The sequence below is a fragment of the Linepithema humile genome, chromosome 3 (genome assembly GCF_040581485.1).
Source record: "Linepithema humile isolate Giens D197 chromosome 3, Lhum_UNIL_v1.0, whole genome shotgun sequence".
Classification (NCBI taxonomy): Eukaryota; Metazoa; Arthropoda; class Insecta; order Hymenoptera; family Formicidae; genus Linepithema; species Linepithema humile.
In genome coordinates, this window is record NC_090130.1 from 14182660 (window position 1) to 14197863 (window position 15204).

General features: G+C 30.0%; 2 protein-coding genes across 5 annotated transcripts in view; one reads left to right on the forward strand and one right to left on the reverse strand.

The window, feature by feature from the left end:
* Positions 1 to 2058, reverse strand: part of LOC105680063 (transmembrane protein 8B-like) — a 230855-nt gene extending 228797 nt beyond the window's left edge. For 2 of the 4 annotated variants that reach the window (XM_067352078.1, XM_067352079.1), the window contains exon 1: positions 1252 to 1587. In XM_067352078.1, coding sequence (XP_067208179.1) covers positions 1252 to 1336 — 85 coding nt within the window. In that variant the 5' untranslated portion in view covers positions 1337 to 1587. Of the gene's footprint in view, positions 1 to 1251; positions 1588 to 1939 lie in introns of those variants that run through there. The other 2 variants (XM_067352077.1, XM_067352076.1) reach the window with 2 other exon arrangements.
* A 4443-nt stretch (positions 2059 to 6501) lies between these two features.
* Positions 6502 to 13514, forward strand: crim (QVR superfamily protein crim). The gene is made up of 3 exons (XM_012368337.2): positions 6502 to 6722; positions 6811 to 6948; positions 7073 to 13514. Exons 1-3 carry the CDS (start codon positions 6671 to 6673, stop codon positions 7351 to 7353), a joined length of 471 nt encoding a protein of 156 aa, XP_012223760.1. The 5' UTR covers positions 6502 to 6670; the 3' UTR covers positions 7354 to 13514.
* The last annotated feature ends 1690 nt before the right edge of the window (positions 13515 to 15204 follow it).

A 15204-nucleotide genomic window follows, 5' to 3' on the forward strand; every position in this document is an offset into this window, starting at 1 on the left:
CATATTTACCTAAAGGTTCGCATTGGATATTAATTTTGTCAACATATTACGGTAATCATTAAATGCTGTCAAAATGATATTTTCAACAAATTGAAAGTATTATACCATACAACTAATCCAATAAAGTTTGTCTGGAAATATGACAACATAATAGCAGCATTTAATTACAATTAAAATTAATCATTATTGTATACTGTTACAATTATATTATAAGCGGATTGAATTTTTTAATTTAATATTCAGCATTACCATCTATCTGGCTTACATCTTTGGTGCTTACTTCATGTGTCAATAATGTTGTTTTTTTTTTCATTGTTTCAATAAGCAAAAACAACATTGTATAACAAAGATGAGGACAAATATATGAATTTTTCATATATTTTTACATTGGTAATAATTTTAGTACTATTTTTATATAACATAGCTATGTGGCTTTCTTGTTACATTAGATTATAATAATAAAATATTGAGTATATTTCATTCAGTATGTTTTCCTTTCTCTTTTTTTGTTCTATATTTCAGGCCTAAATATGTAATCACAAGTATTTTATAAGAAGTCAAGAGCAACTAAGAGGAGAAATATTAGTTACAAATCAGATAATTTTTTTGCAAATTCTGATTCAAATAAAAAATAACCTTATTCAAATAATAAATAATATTATTCCCTTGACACTATATAAATATTATTGATAGCGGCATTAAAAATCTCTGCTAATCATTCTTTATTAATGGAAGGAAGTATAATATAAAATAAATACTATGTCAAAACAAACAATTTCTTAGAAAACCATCTTATAAAAAAAATTCTTCAACTCTCTTATGGCAAGACATTCTTTCTGAACGCTCTGAAGAATCTTACTCTTCTATTCTCTATTTAAACGCAAATTATTTTATGAACTTCCATACTGAGTAAGGACACGTTCTACGTAAGATACACATATACAAGTGTTGTCCCCCATTATTCATTGTGACTTCAGAGTTATAAACTATTTTTTTTATAATAAAATATTTATAAATTAAAAATTAATTATTAATTTCTGTTCCAAGAGCAATCTTTGTCATTGTTTTAAACACAAAAAATGGGTTATAGAGGATTAAGAAACACTTTAAAAAAGTTGTTTCTTATTTTTTAACACTGTCACTTAATATCAGTTGATATATTTGTTTTTGCATTTGACTAAAGTATCTTACAAAATCTCACGCAAGTTGATAAATTTAATGATATATTTAATTTTTATTGAATAAACATACTTTGAAAAAGAATGAACAAAATATTCAAGAAAATGGAAAATTGATGAAATGTTGAGCAATGTATCAAAAAACATATTGAAATCATGGCACAGACGTATATAGTTTGTATAAAATAAAAACACACTACAAAAATATACAGCAATTTAATCTCTTAAAACTGTTCTTAAAAGTACACAGAAATGACAGGACGAGTCCGAAATGATTTTGGAGACCTCATGTGGGAAAAATGCAAAACTGTCCAATATAATTCTACTAAACTCTATACAAACTAGAAAGCGTCTTTCCATATAAGCGTGGCGTAAACGAGCGGTTAGACAAAGAAAGGCAGTAGCATTGTTTTGTCTTTTTTCTTCGCAGGTTTATAAAAAACTTTTATTTTTAATATATATATATATATATATATATGTATAAAGTATACATGAGTATACACATGTATAGAGTTCAGTGAAGAGAGCTTATAACAGAAAAAGACAAAACCATCCAAATGCTCTCTTTGTCTGACCGCATCTTGAGCAGCACGGCGCTTTCCAAAGCATCGATCATGTAATTTTTCCCTAGGAACGGAAACATGAAAAATGAAAACTATTATATGAATTTGACAATGCTCTGCGTCGAATTTACGTGAAATTTTCACTTCGTTTACTAGTGACACCAAAGCGTTTTTCATTGCAGTGAAACGTATACGTACCGTATGGCATGTATGGTGTCCCTCGCTGGCAACGATAACAGTATGTGAAACAACTGAAGACGTCTCACGCTTATAATAAAATTATTAATTACGCATATTCGATATTCAGTATACATATATAAGGTCTGTTCTTTATAGCTGAACTGGCTGCACTAGTTCAGAGTTTATCTTTCTCCTTCCAATGTGGAGAGAAAAAGATAAACTCTGAACTAGTACAGCCAGTTCAGCTATTAAGAACAGACCTATAGTTCAATGTATGTTGTAGAGCTTGGAATCGATTGTATATAACTATTTAGCATTACTCAAATTATGTTCATAGCAGATAATATGTAATATTCCACAAAAGGTATAAGATAAAAATATTACCTGTATATCATACATTTATGCAACCAAATTTTTTCATCGGCAAAAATTTTCTGGTTTTTTTCTTCAATTATCCCAGCAATTTTTTTAACTCTCTAATGGCTTAGTTTACACCGATTGTTTAGTACGCGTACCAAGTACTAAAGCAGCTTCTTTGATTGGTGTAGATTTTACACTAAACGATTTATACTTATCAGAGAAGCAGATTTAGTATTTGGTACGTGTACTAAACAATTGGTGTAAATTAAGCCAATGTTCTAAATTTGGTCGGGGACATACTATTAAACAAATTTTCTATTATTTTCCAATATTTTTCTTTGTCTTTTGAAGTTAGTATGTCAGACTTTTTGTTTTCTATCACATTTTTATATTTGAAAATTAAATCAATCAAAATACTTTTTTCTGCTGTTGAAAAATTTAACACTCGTTTATTACTTATATTACTCATTATTAAGGTTAAAATATTATTTTATATGCACAAAATAACTTATACTGGGCCATTTCCAGCAACGTGATTTAAAAATTCAATAATAATCAATAATAAAAGTCAATTTAAAGTAAATTATATCAATAGTTTTATATTTTCGATTAGGGATCAGAATCAATATCAGACTGGATACTCTAGTTTTGGGGTTTCTAATATTAGACCAATCAGCCTTCTGTCTTCAAGTAATTTCAGAGTTATGAGACATATAGTATAGGTTTAATTAATCGTTCTCGATGTAGTCGTGGTAAAAATCAATCAGCATTACCTTTGGTTTAAACTCAGGTTCAGGTTTAACTGAAGGTTTGTTAAACTGCCGATTAGGTAAAGTTGGTAGAAACAAGCCTAAAGCCTTGTGTCCACGATGCTAGAACTCAATCCGAGATCTCGGTCCGAGTCCTCGAACAATAATATTTATACTTGGCTGAATATAGTTAGCGTTGTAATCGAGTTACGATTCTTTACGATGATTTTCTGATCTATGTTATATTGCCAAGTTGGTTTATAGATATCATCAAGTGATGCACTGCTTGATTTCGAATGTTTTATTTTATTTAGATGGTCCAGATATTGTGATCTTAAATTATTAATTTTTTTTTTGCAATTTCAGTTGTTAGTGGTTGTCCTGTTAATTCTTTGTACTGATTACAGATTATCTGTAAAGCTTGATCTTGTTTCATACGATTATGATAATCAACACTTTTTGTAACATATAAACAAGAATGTTGTTGATATAACATTAATAAAATTTTAACATTTTCTTTATTATCCATTTTTTATTATAAAAGAAGTTTTTTCTGAAAATCAATTTTATATATTATTATACTTTTCTTGAAAAATAATATGTATATATAGGTTATAATATATTTTTAATGTCTAATTTAATCTGCATTAAAACTAATAATAACTACTTATGTAAATCTTATTAATTATTAATTTTATTAATTTATTTTATTTAAGAATTATATTTCTCTTATTTTTTCAATTCTATAATTACTTACTAAAATATTATTTATATTGTTCACAGTATCTCGTATTACTATAAATATCTTATATTTTGTCTTGACAGATAGTAAAAGAAACTAGTAAAATCTAATAACTCGCAATAACTCGTACCGAAAAATGGGACGCAACGCATTTTTTCGTTTGAGCTTCTTATTCGAGTTTTGCATCCAAATTTAGTGTGTACATGATCCGAGTTCTAGTAACTTTCCCTCAGTCCGAGATCTCGGACCGAGTTCTAGTATCGTGGACACAAGGCTTAAGTCTATGGCTATGCATAATATATTTTAAAATAAATTTTAAATAATATATAAAATATATTTAAAAATTTTTATTTTTTTTTTTTTTTTATTTACTTTCCCTATACTTGAATTTTTTAAATAATTTGATAAAAAAAATATTAAACATAAAAATTTTTTTAATATGCACTATTTAGACATGTAATGTAAAAAATCTTTGTTAATATCTTTAAAATGTTTATTTTTTAATTTTATTGTGTAAATAAAAAATAACACAAATATTAAAATTTGAATATAGGCAGAAGTTGACAGGAGTTGATTGGTTCACCAAAAAATAATGAACCAATCAAAAGTGACTGTTTCATGTCGTAACTCTGATTAGAGGGTCTCCAAACACACTGTAGGGATTGCACTACTATTATGTTCAGATGGCAGATTAGTAACTCAATAATTCGATGTGATAAGCCAATAAATGTTCATATTTCTTCTGTGATATATATACACGTAGGTATAATAATCAGATATACCAGTGCTCGGAATTATTTCATCTTTTCAGCCGATTCTTGTGGTATACACCTCCTTTCCTCTCTTTACCGCGCGCGCGGCAGCCGCTAGGGCCAGCGCCGTCAAGCATTAGGAGCGGCGCTATCTGATTAATGTTAAAAAATTTATAAAAGATATTTTTTTCCTTAATAGCAATAGTACTTTTATGGGTAACGTGGAAATCTATTGAAATATTTCCACATAATAAATTTAAAAATAAAAAAAATATTTTTAATAAATTTTTTTAACTTTTAATAGTCAAGGGAGAAGAACCCAACATTTCTCGGATAGCGCCGCTCCTAACGCTCGGTGGCGCTGGCCCTAGCTAAGATCTATAGAGAGAAGGTTACCTCAGTAAAACCGGTTAAGGGCGAGGGACGATGAAGTAAGGGGGGAGCTAGAAACAGCTTGATGGCGAGGAGCGATGAAGGAAGGGAGGAGCTAGAAACAGCTTGATGGCGAGGGGTAATGAAGGAAGGGGAGAGCATGATGATCTCATCGACAAACAGTAGTTGTCTGAGATAGCTTCTGTTCGCCGATGAGATCATCATTGCCCCTCTTGCCGCTCGCCCCTCTCTGCATTTGCCCCTCTTGCCGCTCGTCCCTCTCTGCATTTTCCCCTCTTGCCGCTCGTCCCTCTTTGCGCATGAGGTAACCTTCTCTCTATAGATCTTGGGCCCTTGCGGCTGTCGCGCGCGCGGTGAAGAGAGGAAAGGAGGCGTATACCACGAGAATCGGCTGAAAAGATGAAATAATTCCGAGCACTGAGATACACGGTAGGAATAATAATAATAACTACGTTGTTGTTATGTGTTCTTGTTGATAATAATAATTGCTTGACTCTCGTTAGAGTTCGAGAGTCTTCGAGAGTGAGTTCGAGAGATCGATAATCTAGTTACATGCTAATGGCCGGAGCACAGACTTTTGCATAAAGCATAACGCATAAGCATAAGGAAATTGATTGGTCCATTTCCTTATGCATTTGCTTATGCTTATATATAGACCAATCAATTTTCTTATGCTTATGCGTTATGCTTTATGTAAAAGCTTGTGCTCTCGGCTTAAGTCTATTGGCCGGAGCACAGACTTTTGCATAAAGCATAACGCATAAGCATAAGGAAATTGATTGGTCCATTTCCTTATGCATTTGCTTATGCTTATATATAGACCAATCAATTTCCTTATGCTTATGCGTTATGCTTTATGTAAAAGCTTGTGCTCTCGGCTATATGGTTGGATATGTATGTAATCCTACAACACCCAAAAAACAGCACCATCTGACGTCATTTCTGCTAGCAAGAATGCTTCAGTGGTTGCGTTCCGTTTTGCGCATAGCCCGCATCGTTCGCATCGCTAATGCTTAGCGCATTGGCTGCGTTTCGTTTCATTATGCGCATGATACATGCTTTGAAACGGAACGATATTGAACGCATTAGAAGCGGAAAATCAAAATTGATTCCACAATAAATTGCGCTATCAATGTGACAATGTTTTTAATTGATGAAATGGGTGACAGTAATAGTAGTGAATCATCAATGACTCTTCCATTATGACTCTTCCTATTTTGACACTTTTTACAATATCGCTATCAATTGCCATATGCAATTACGCAATCGCATGGAACGCATAAGCCGAGAGCACAAGCTTTTACATAAAGCATAACGCATAAGCATAAGGAAATTGATTGGTCTATATATAAGCATAAGCAAATGCATAAGGAAATGGACCAATCAATTTCCTTATGCTTATGCGTTATGCTTTATGCAAAAGTCTGTGCTCCGGCCAATAAGCTGCTGCAACTCAAACTTGAGGTAGCTGATGCGTGTATTATGCCCTGCAGGTGGTGGGGATCTAGGGAATTCTAAGCGCGTTTCATGCGCGCATTGAGTGAAACGGAACGTTTTCTATGTAATTCGTGCGCATAATGTGCGAAACGGAACGCAACCAGTGTACACTTGTTGCACTAGTACAGAAAGTTCAGCTACAAAGAATAAACCTAAAGTGTGTGAAGTTGTCTGAAATAGGTTTTATTTTATTTGTAAACAAAATTGTTTATATTAGCAAACGTTACATAAATATAAATATCTCACTAGACTAACAATGAGAAAGATTTTGTACACACTTTTTTCCTTGATGATTTTGGCGAGTCAAGGTATATTACTTTACTTTGATATAAAAGGGCGTGGTTGAATCATTTCAGGTTAGGATATCACTTTGAAATAATAATATTCTAATTACAGGCAATAGTACCTTATACTGTTATAGATGTAACAGTAATCATCCTGGATGTGGAACACCTTTAAATTGGTTGTGGTATTGGGGAGAAACCTGTCCAGAATACGATGATAAATGCGTGAAAATAATTGAACGAAAAGGAGGTGATTATTAGTTCATTTATTACGGGATCAAATATCATGGTCATGTTGTAAAATCTTGAGATGTTGTAAAAATATCTACATATAATAGTATTTACATATATATAATAATTATAAATTTTTTTAGCCGAAACTATCATTACACGTGAATGTCTAAGCGCTGTACGTAGTTTTAGGACAGATATTCCTGCAGATCATTATGAGGGTTGCAGACCTGCTGCTAAAGATGTACGATTAGGACATTATGTCAATAATAGTATCCATCAATTAGATATTCATCGTGATTATTATGATGAAGTCACTTGGTGCTTTTGTTACTTTGATCATAGATGCAATAATGCAGAGAATATTACTCTTTCAATAATGCTTATAACTTTAGGACTTGCTGTACAATATTTTACATCTTAAGACTGTTATACGATATCTTATATCATGTTTTTTACTTGAGTGTATAGCACTTCAAATGTTTTAAAGAAGAAACAAAATTTTACACATTTAAAGATAAACTAGAACAATACAGGCGCGCACTACGCACGCGCACTTATAATAATTTAATAATTATGAAATTACATATTTTAATAAAATTTTGTATAATTTTAAATAACCGTCAAAATAACCTTTGCTCTCAAACTATCAAACTGTCAGAATAATCGCGATAACCAATCAGCGTCGCGGAAAAGCGACGACAATAAATTTCGATATATGCGCGAGTAATCGACTTTACATGTTTTTTTTAAGAGTGAAATATCATCATTTTTTAAATAGATTTTACAACGTAAGATTAATATAGCAAAATTCTCGCAATTTTTAAGTATTCTTTTAAATCCATTGAAAGAAAGTATTACTTTAGTCTTTTTATCTCTAAATGTATTACTTCTACATTACTAGATAATATTACTTTTACATTAATAGATATTAACAAATTCTTCGGCTAATTTAAAGATAAAATTCTTTATTAAAATATTGAGATTATGACACTTTTTAAGTGAAGTCCGGAATTTAACGAACACAGCAATAGGAACAAGACAGACAGTATAAGCTGGACAGCCAACAAACACAAGAAGAAACAGACATATAAATGCTACAAACAGGCACAGAAGGAAATGGAAACATAGAAATTGCAAATGGACACAATTTTAATAATATCTTGCTTTATATGTGAGTAGCAAATCCATAATAGAATTATAGATCTCATTTTTTACTTAAAACACTGGTCAATATGCGATGGTTTCTCACTTTATGTGGGAAATTGGACAATTTAAACTGTGTCTGTTTTTAATCTATGTGTGTCCATTTTTTCTTGCGTTTGTTTGCAATCTTTATATGTCCATTTCTTTTTGTATTTCTTTGGAATGGAAACAAACTTACACTGTGTCTCGTTCATATTGCTGTGTGTGTTAAATCTCATCTGTATCTCTTATACTTATAGATAAAAAATTTTAATATTAACAAATTATAGAGTTTAAAACTAAAATATGGTTTTTCAAAAATAAACTGATAGAAAAAGCAATAAGAATTAAAAATGTGGTTGTCAGAGTGCAAAAATTATTGACTATTATAAATTAATACGTAAAAAAATATTTCATTAACTGTATTCTGACATGCACTTGGCAGTACTGAGCATAGCAGTTGGTGAGTTCGTTTTTTGCTACATTAATTGTTTTTTTCTATGTTATCTAAATCTATTTTTTTTTCATGTTCTGTCAAACTAAATATCGATTCACAAATTGTAGCCAAAACGTTTTTTTGTATTAGGTGTGTGAATTAATTTGGTGTCTTTAATTTTACTTATTGCTAGTAACTCGTAAAATTATTTATTTTTCTGTTCTAATATGGTTTTAAGAAATTGTAAATTATGATCACTAAATACTAATACAGCAAAATAAATTATACAATCTCAAAAACCAGCAATAAGTACGATGACCATGGATAAAACGGATGTATCAGGCACTGCATTCCTTTTGCACTTTAATTTAAAAAAAAATACTGCTGAAGTTGTCAATATGATTTGTACGGGGCCGATATGATTTGGAGAAGGCTCTTGTATCATAAAACATGCAAGAAATGCAAATCAAAGCAATCAAAGATTTCGTAAAGAAAACTATAATTTGAATGATGAACCACGTTCAACCAAACAAATTTAAAGATGAGAAATTGCAATTCAAATAAGACTCCACACAAATTCAAAAAGAATTTTCTGAGCAGTTAGGAATGATCCATGAAATCATTTTCTTTTTTTGTAATTTTTTCACAAAACTTTTTTCACAAAAAAGAGACCGAGTTAATTTACACATTTAATATAAGTTATTAATTTATAATGGTTAATCGTTCTTGTGTTCCGAAAACCATGCTTCTGGTTCTTATTGTTTTCTTTATCACCGTTAATAAATTAAAGTTTAGATGCTGAAATATAGTACAACATGATGATAAAAGCATTCATATTAATTTTTTTCTAACATTGACATTGAAGACAAGGTGTCCCGCATTGAGCACATTGTACGGTAATGGCACATTCCTGAATCATTTTCAGATGAAAATTTTAATACTAAATGACTACGACAATTCTGATATCAAAATGTTGAGGCTATAATTTTTAAATGGGAAACATTTAGTTGATCAATCAAGTTGCTCCAGTTCGCGCGCTTAGGCACATCGCACAGAAATGAAGATATATTCAGATTAGTTTTCCATTTAAAAATTATTATAGCCACATTTTGATATTAGGATTGTCATTTCAAAATAATTTCTGCAATGTGCTATTACAGTGCACGGTGCACCCAAAGTGTGACATCCTCTATATAAATAATAATTACTATATGTGTATGTACATATCTTAATAGTAAATATCTATTATTCATAACATTTATGTAAAAATATTGATGTGATATTATTATCCGATACATATAAAACAAGCTGTCATATGACATACTTTTACTGATTTGTTGTTTTAAGTTTCCACATATGATAAAGTTTGTTACAATAATATTTGTAAAATAAATATTTTATAAGTTTTTTTTTAATAATTATGTTAATATTTTGATATTTTACAATATTTTTTTTATACATAATATAAATAATTATAACATTAGTCAAAAAATTAATTGTCAAAAGCTTTATAGTAATAAATAAAAAATCGTAAATTCTGAACTTAGTAATAACATAATAGCTTGTTTTTTATGTGTTATTTAATAATATTTTATACATATTTTTATAAAAAGTTTATTTGCGGTATGAATTGTAAGTATGAATAAGATCTTATTATTGATTTTATCAAAATTTGCATCTTGAAATCGAAGAAACGAAATTTATTATATTAAAAAAAACTTGCTTTTGTTTCTTTATTATTTTATTATATTATTTTTAAACGCGATGGATCAACATTATCCTATACGGTACAGAAAGATTTCAGGAACATTGCAAAAATATTTTATTGCAATATTGCAACATTGCACAGAAATTACGAAATTTTCAATTAACTTTATATGAATTATGTATCACAGTTAATAATATATGAGACTAATTTGTAAAACTTTTTTTAATATTTTTTAAGGTAAATCTAACAAGTCGTGTCACTAACATATTATATTATATGAATATTATTAATACATGTTTGCATAAATGGTATAAATTTATATTAATGTATAAGACATTTAGTAATTATTTATAATTAGAGAGCCACCTTCAATTTTAATAATTTTTATATATGTTATCAAGGTCATTATTGAATACTACCCATACAGCACAAAACATTGCATTTACATTGCAGCAATGTTACAATCTTGCAAGTTGCAATGTAATATTGTTGAGAGATTATTGGAACATTGAATTGTAATATTTCATGAGAATGTGACAGCAACATTGTAAAAACATTACAAGAGCAATATTCGGTAATCGCTATCCAGGGAGAAATACAGGTCGAAGAAACGTCTATAGACATTGTCTATAGATGTCTATTAGATGTCTATTAGACGTTTCTTTGACCTGTATTTCTCCCTGGATAGTTCGTTTACCGTTATGCGACGCGCGTTGCAAAATCTATTTCGTATTTAAGTTTTAGTCATGATGATATAAAACTTCCAAAGAGTGACTAGTAAGGTTAAAGACCTTAGTAATTATTTTTATCAGTTAAATTTTTCTGATACGACCCTAACACAGGGAATTCAGATATTGAACTAATTGTTCAGAAATCGGACAGATAAATGTCCGAATAAATAAAATTATATACAACATTATTCTAAGATTGTAATAACAATGCATTATTGCAAATTCATTACATTGCAATATTACTGTAATATTTCGTTACAATCTTTTTAAAGGTGGACACTTTAACGTTGTTGCAGTCCCACAGCAATGATGCAACAACATTTTGCAGTAAATTTGCAATATTGCAACATTGCGAAAGATTGATGCAATGTGTATGCAATTTTTGTGTGCTGTATGGGTATGAAGGTTTTAGCTGGCGTTCGTTGTTTATTAAAAAGTTATAAACAAAATAAGTCACGAATTACACGTAATTTTCGGACACATTTAGAAGTAGGGTGCAGAGGGAAAGACTCCGCCCCACTCTCGCATTTAATTTACTATACGTAAATAAACGTAATTGTGAAAATGCTCTGAATATCGAAATAAACAATTACATATTTATTTTTTGGCATCAATGTCTCGTCGTATCACTTGCATTTTAAATAAATAATTAAGAATTAATATAGAATCTTCATTATAGTAAATGTATTGTCAAATGAAGGACTTCATGTAACATGTTGAAGCTACGAATTCGCATCAAAAACCGTGTGTCTGACAATACGTATATAACACAAACAAGAAGAAAACTTTTATTACAACAGTGTAATGAGTTTTCATTGAAATTTCTAAGCTGGAGCAATACGAAAAATTACTTCTGTATCTCTTATTTATGAATAAGTCCTTATTGGCATTCGAAAATTAGGTGTAATTTGTGAAACTTATTTTAACAACATAGAAGCAAATTATCCTTCGATTTATTGATTTCAATAAGAAAGGTAAACAAAAACAATCTACTCTCAGGAAACAATATAATATGAAAACGTATAGTGTACAGATAGACATAGTGTCAGAAAATTACGTGCTATTCATTAAACTTATTTTATTAACAGCTTTTTAATAAACAGCGAGTGCCGGCTAAAACTTTCACAACATTTCTCAGCGTAATAACCTTAATAATATACACTACGCGTGTAAATTAAAGGATAGAAAATTTCGGGTCGATTTTTGGGTGTTTTCTGACCGGCTGTATCTCCGCGAACAATAGACGAAAAAAATTATTTTAAAAAAGCGTTTTGAAGCTTGAATCTTCTAGTTTCTGAATCTTCGAAGAAAACTCCTGTATCATCATTTTTAACTGAGTTATCCTTTATTGAACGGATCAATCCGAAAATAAAAAAATTTCCCCAAATTGGGCAACGTGTACGGACCAGAAAAATTTTTTTTATTAAAAACCGATTCCATGACGTTAAAGCTTATACAATTCTCAACAATTTGTTTTTTTAGTGAGTGCTGTACGATTTTTTTTGACCGAGTTATTGGCGGTTAAAGCAAAATTCGTACTTTCAACTTTAAACATCCGTAGCTCCTGAACAAATTGTCGTACGACATCGACTATGGGTTTTTTGGAAAGTTCAAAGTCTCCCCTATAAGACGCTCTTTTTAGAATTTTGATCCGACATTTTTTTTATTTTGACATATTGACTGCAAAAACATGTTAAAAATCGCGTTTTTCTCTTTTTCCATTCACCTGGGCGCCACTTCGTGAAAAATGATTAAAACCCCTGAGTGTCCACGTTTTTTTTTTAGTTAAAGGTATGCCCAGTAACCGCGTCAAATCTCGAGAGCGCTGGATTTTTCTTTCCCCAATTTGGGGAAATTTTTTTCATTTCCGGATTGGTCCGTTCAATGAAAGATAACTCACAATCAGTTAAAAACGATGATATGGGAGTTTTCTGCGAAAATTCAGAAACTAGAAGATTCAAGCTTCAAAACGCTTTCAAACGCTCAAAGCTTTTTTAAAAGATTTTTTTCGTCCATTTTTCGCGGAGATACAGTCGCTCAGAAAACACCCAAAAATCGACCCAAAATTTTCTATCCCTTAATTTTGACGCGTAGTGTATATAAAATTATTGAAATCGAAGGTGAGTTCCTAATTGTGATAATTATCAAAAATATTTTACCAAACAACCCAAATAGACCCAAATAGATAAGTTGAATATTAAATGAAAAAATTCAATCAATATAATGATATAATTATAACAACATTTAATGATTATCAATTTTATTTATAATTAAATGCTGTTATTATGTTGTCACATTTTTAGACAAATTTATTAGATAAGTTGTATACCAACAAGTTTTTATCTGGAAAGTTTATATATCGCAAAGCCGTCCATTAATATAATAGATAAGAACTAATTATATATATGTAATGACAATTTTGTTTTTAACGTTTTATATTACTTTTATATATTTTTTTATATCAATTTACTTTATAAAAAATGTATAAATATATACTATTATAATAAATATATTTTTAATAGATATATTAATTATTTCTCTATTATCTATTCTCTATCATATTAACAATGTAATCTACAAGATTTGCTATCAATAGGGAAGAGGAAAGAGTATATTAATGACATGACTTATAAATCGTTATTGACAAGCGATGGAATCCTCCTATGAGCTTATAAGTTGCCCAAAATTCACAAGCCGGGGTGCCACCTGCGATTAATAGTCTTATCTATCAATAGTACTTTTTACACACTTGCTACATTCTTTCACAAAATTATATACAATAGCTTACCAATATCAGAAAGTAACATTGAAAATAGTTTTCAATTGGTACAAAAGTTAAGCAAGATTAAAATCAATGGGGATAATCAACTGATTTTGTTAGATGTAATCTCTATGTTCACAAATATTCTCATTGATTCAGCGATTGAAAGCATATCAAAAAGGTGGAGATTGATTTCAGAGATACATCTATCCCGAGGAACGAATTTCTTCTTACGGGGGTACGCCTAGTTTTGTGTGAGTTTAACTTTTTTAGATTCAACAATAAAATTTATAAACAGATTTTTGGGACTCCCATGGGCTCTCCCCTGTCGCCATTAATTGCTGATTTGGTTCTCCAAAATATTGAGAGAAATGCGATTGTAAGTTTACCATTTACATTACCTTTTTATTATAGGTATGTGGATGACATAGTTTTAGCCGCTCCAACCAATTCCATAGATGTCATTTTTAAAATTTTTAATTCTTTTTATGATAGACTAAAATTTACTTTAGAAATTGGTGCTTTCAATCGTATTAATTTTCTGGATGTCACCATAATAATAGAAAAAGGGAAATTATTTTCGATAGGTTCCAGAAACCTACATACTTCCTCAAGGAGATATTTAAATTATTTTTCTCATCACCCCATTTCCCATAAGAGAAGCACAATTTTGGGCCTGATAGACAGAATGTTCTTATTCTCCCATCCAAAATTCCACCATAAGAATATAAAATTAATTATATTTGTAGGATTATAGATATGTTTATTTAATAAAATATAGAGTACAGTTAATCACAGGATACATCGTGATCTTTTCCTTACAGAAGATCGCTCGAGACTGTCTTTTCACTCATTTCTGTACGCACTTTTATACCCTGACGAGTAGTAACATAAGAGAAAATCGACATTGTTTGTCGCGGACTGCCAAAAGAGTCATCTACTTATAATTATGTCGATAGATACCGCGACCGGAAACATAAAAGGAATAAAAGAAATAAAACATTAGACGACGGATCGATCTGTCGGCAGCGGATCAATAGATCCCACATATTTTGTTGAATAACAGATATCTATTACATTTTATTTTTTCGACTTTGCATAATAGGCTTAGGTTTGTTTTATAATAAAATTAATAATAATGACAATAAATTAAGCTACTAGAACCGGAGCCAGTTGACATTGTTCATTTATTAAATTATATTATTAACAACCCAGCTGTATAAATGTTTCGATCATTTTTCGTGATCATCTTCAGTGTGACTCATTCTTCAACTGTTTAGAAAGTAACAGGTATAGTTACCAAAATAAATTCTTATAAATTTAAAAAATGTTTTACACATATTGAAGCTTGCGTATTAAAATAATTAATAAAAACAATTGATAAAGCTCAATAATTTTGTTTTTATTAATTATTTTAATACGCAAGCTTCAATATGTGTAAAACATTTTTTGAA

Bases quoted from the DNA above. Each gene is read 5' to 3' on its own strand.
- crim (XM_012368337.2), top strand. From the start codon at position 6,671: ATGAGAAAGATTTTGTACACACTTTTTTCCTTGATGATTTTGGCGAGT. The intron at 6,723-6,810 runs GTATATTACTTT...TTCTAATTACAG, and splicing joins GATGATTTTGGCGAGTCAAG to GCAATAGTACCTTATACTGT. The intron at 6,949-7,072 runs GTGATTATTAGT...AAATTTTTTTAG, and splicing joins AATAATTGAACGAAAAGGAG to CCGAAACTATCATTACACGT.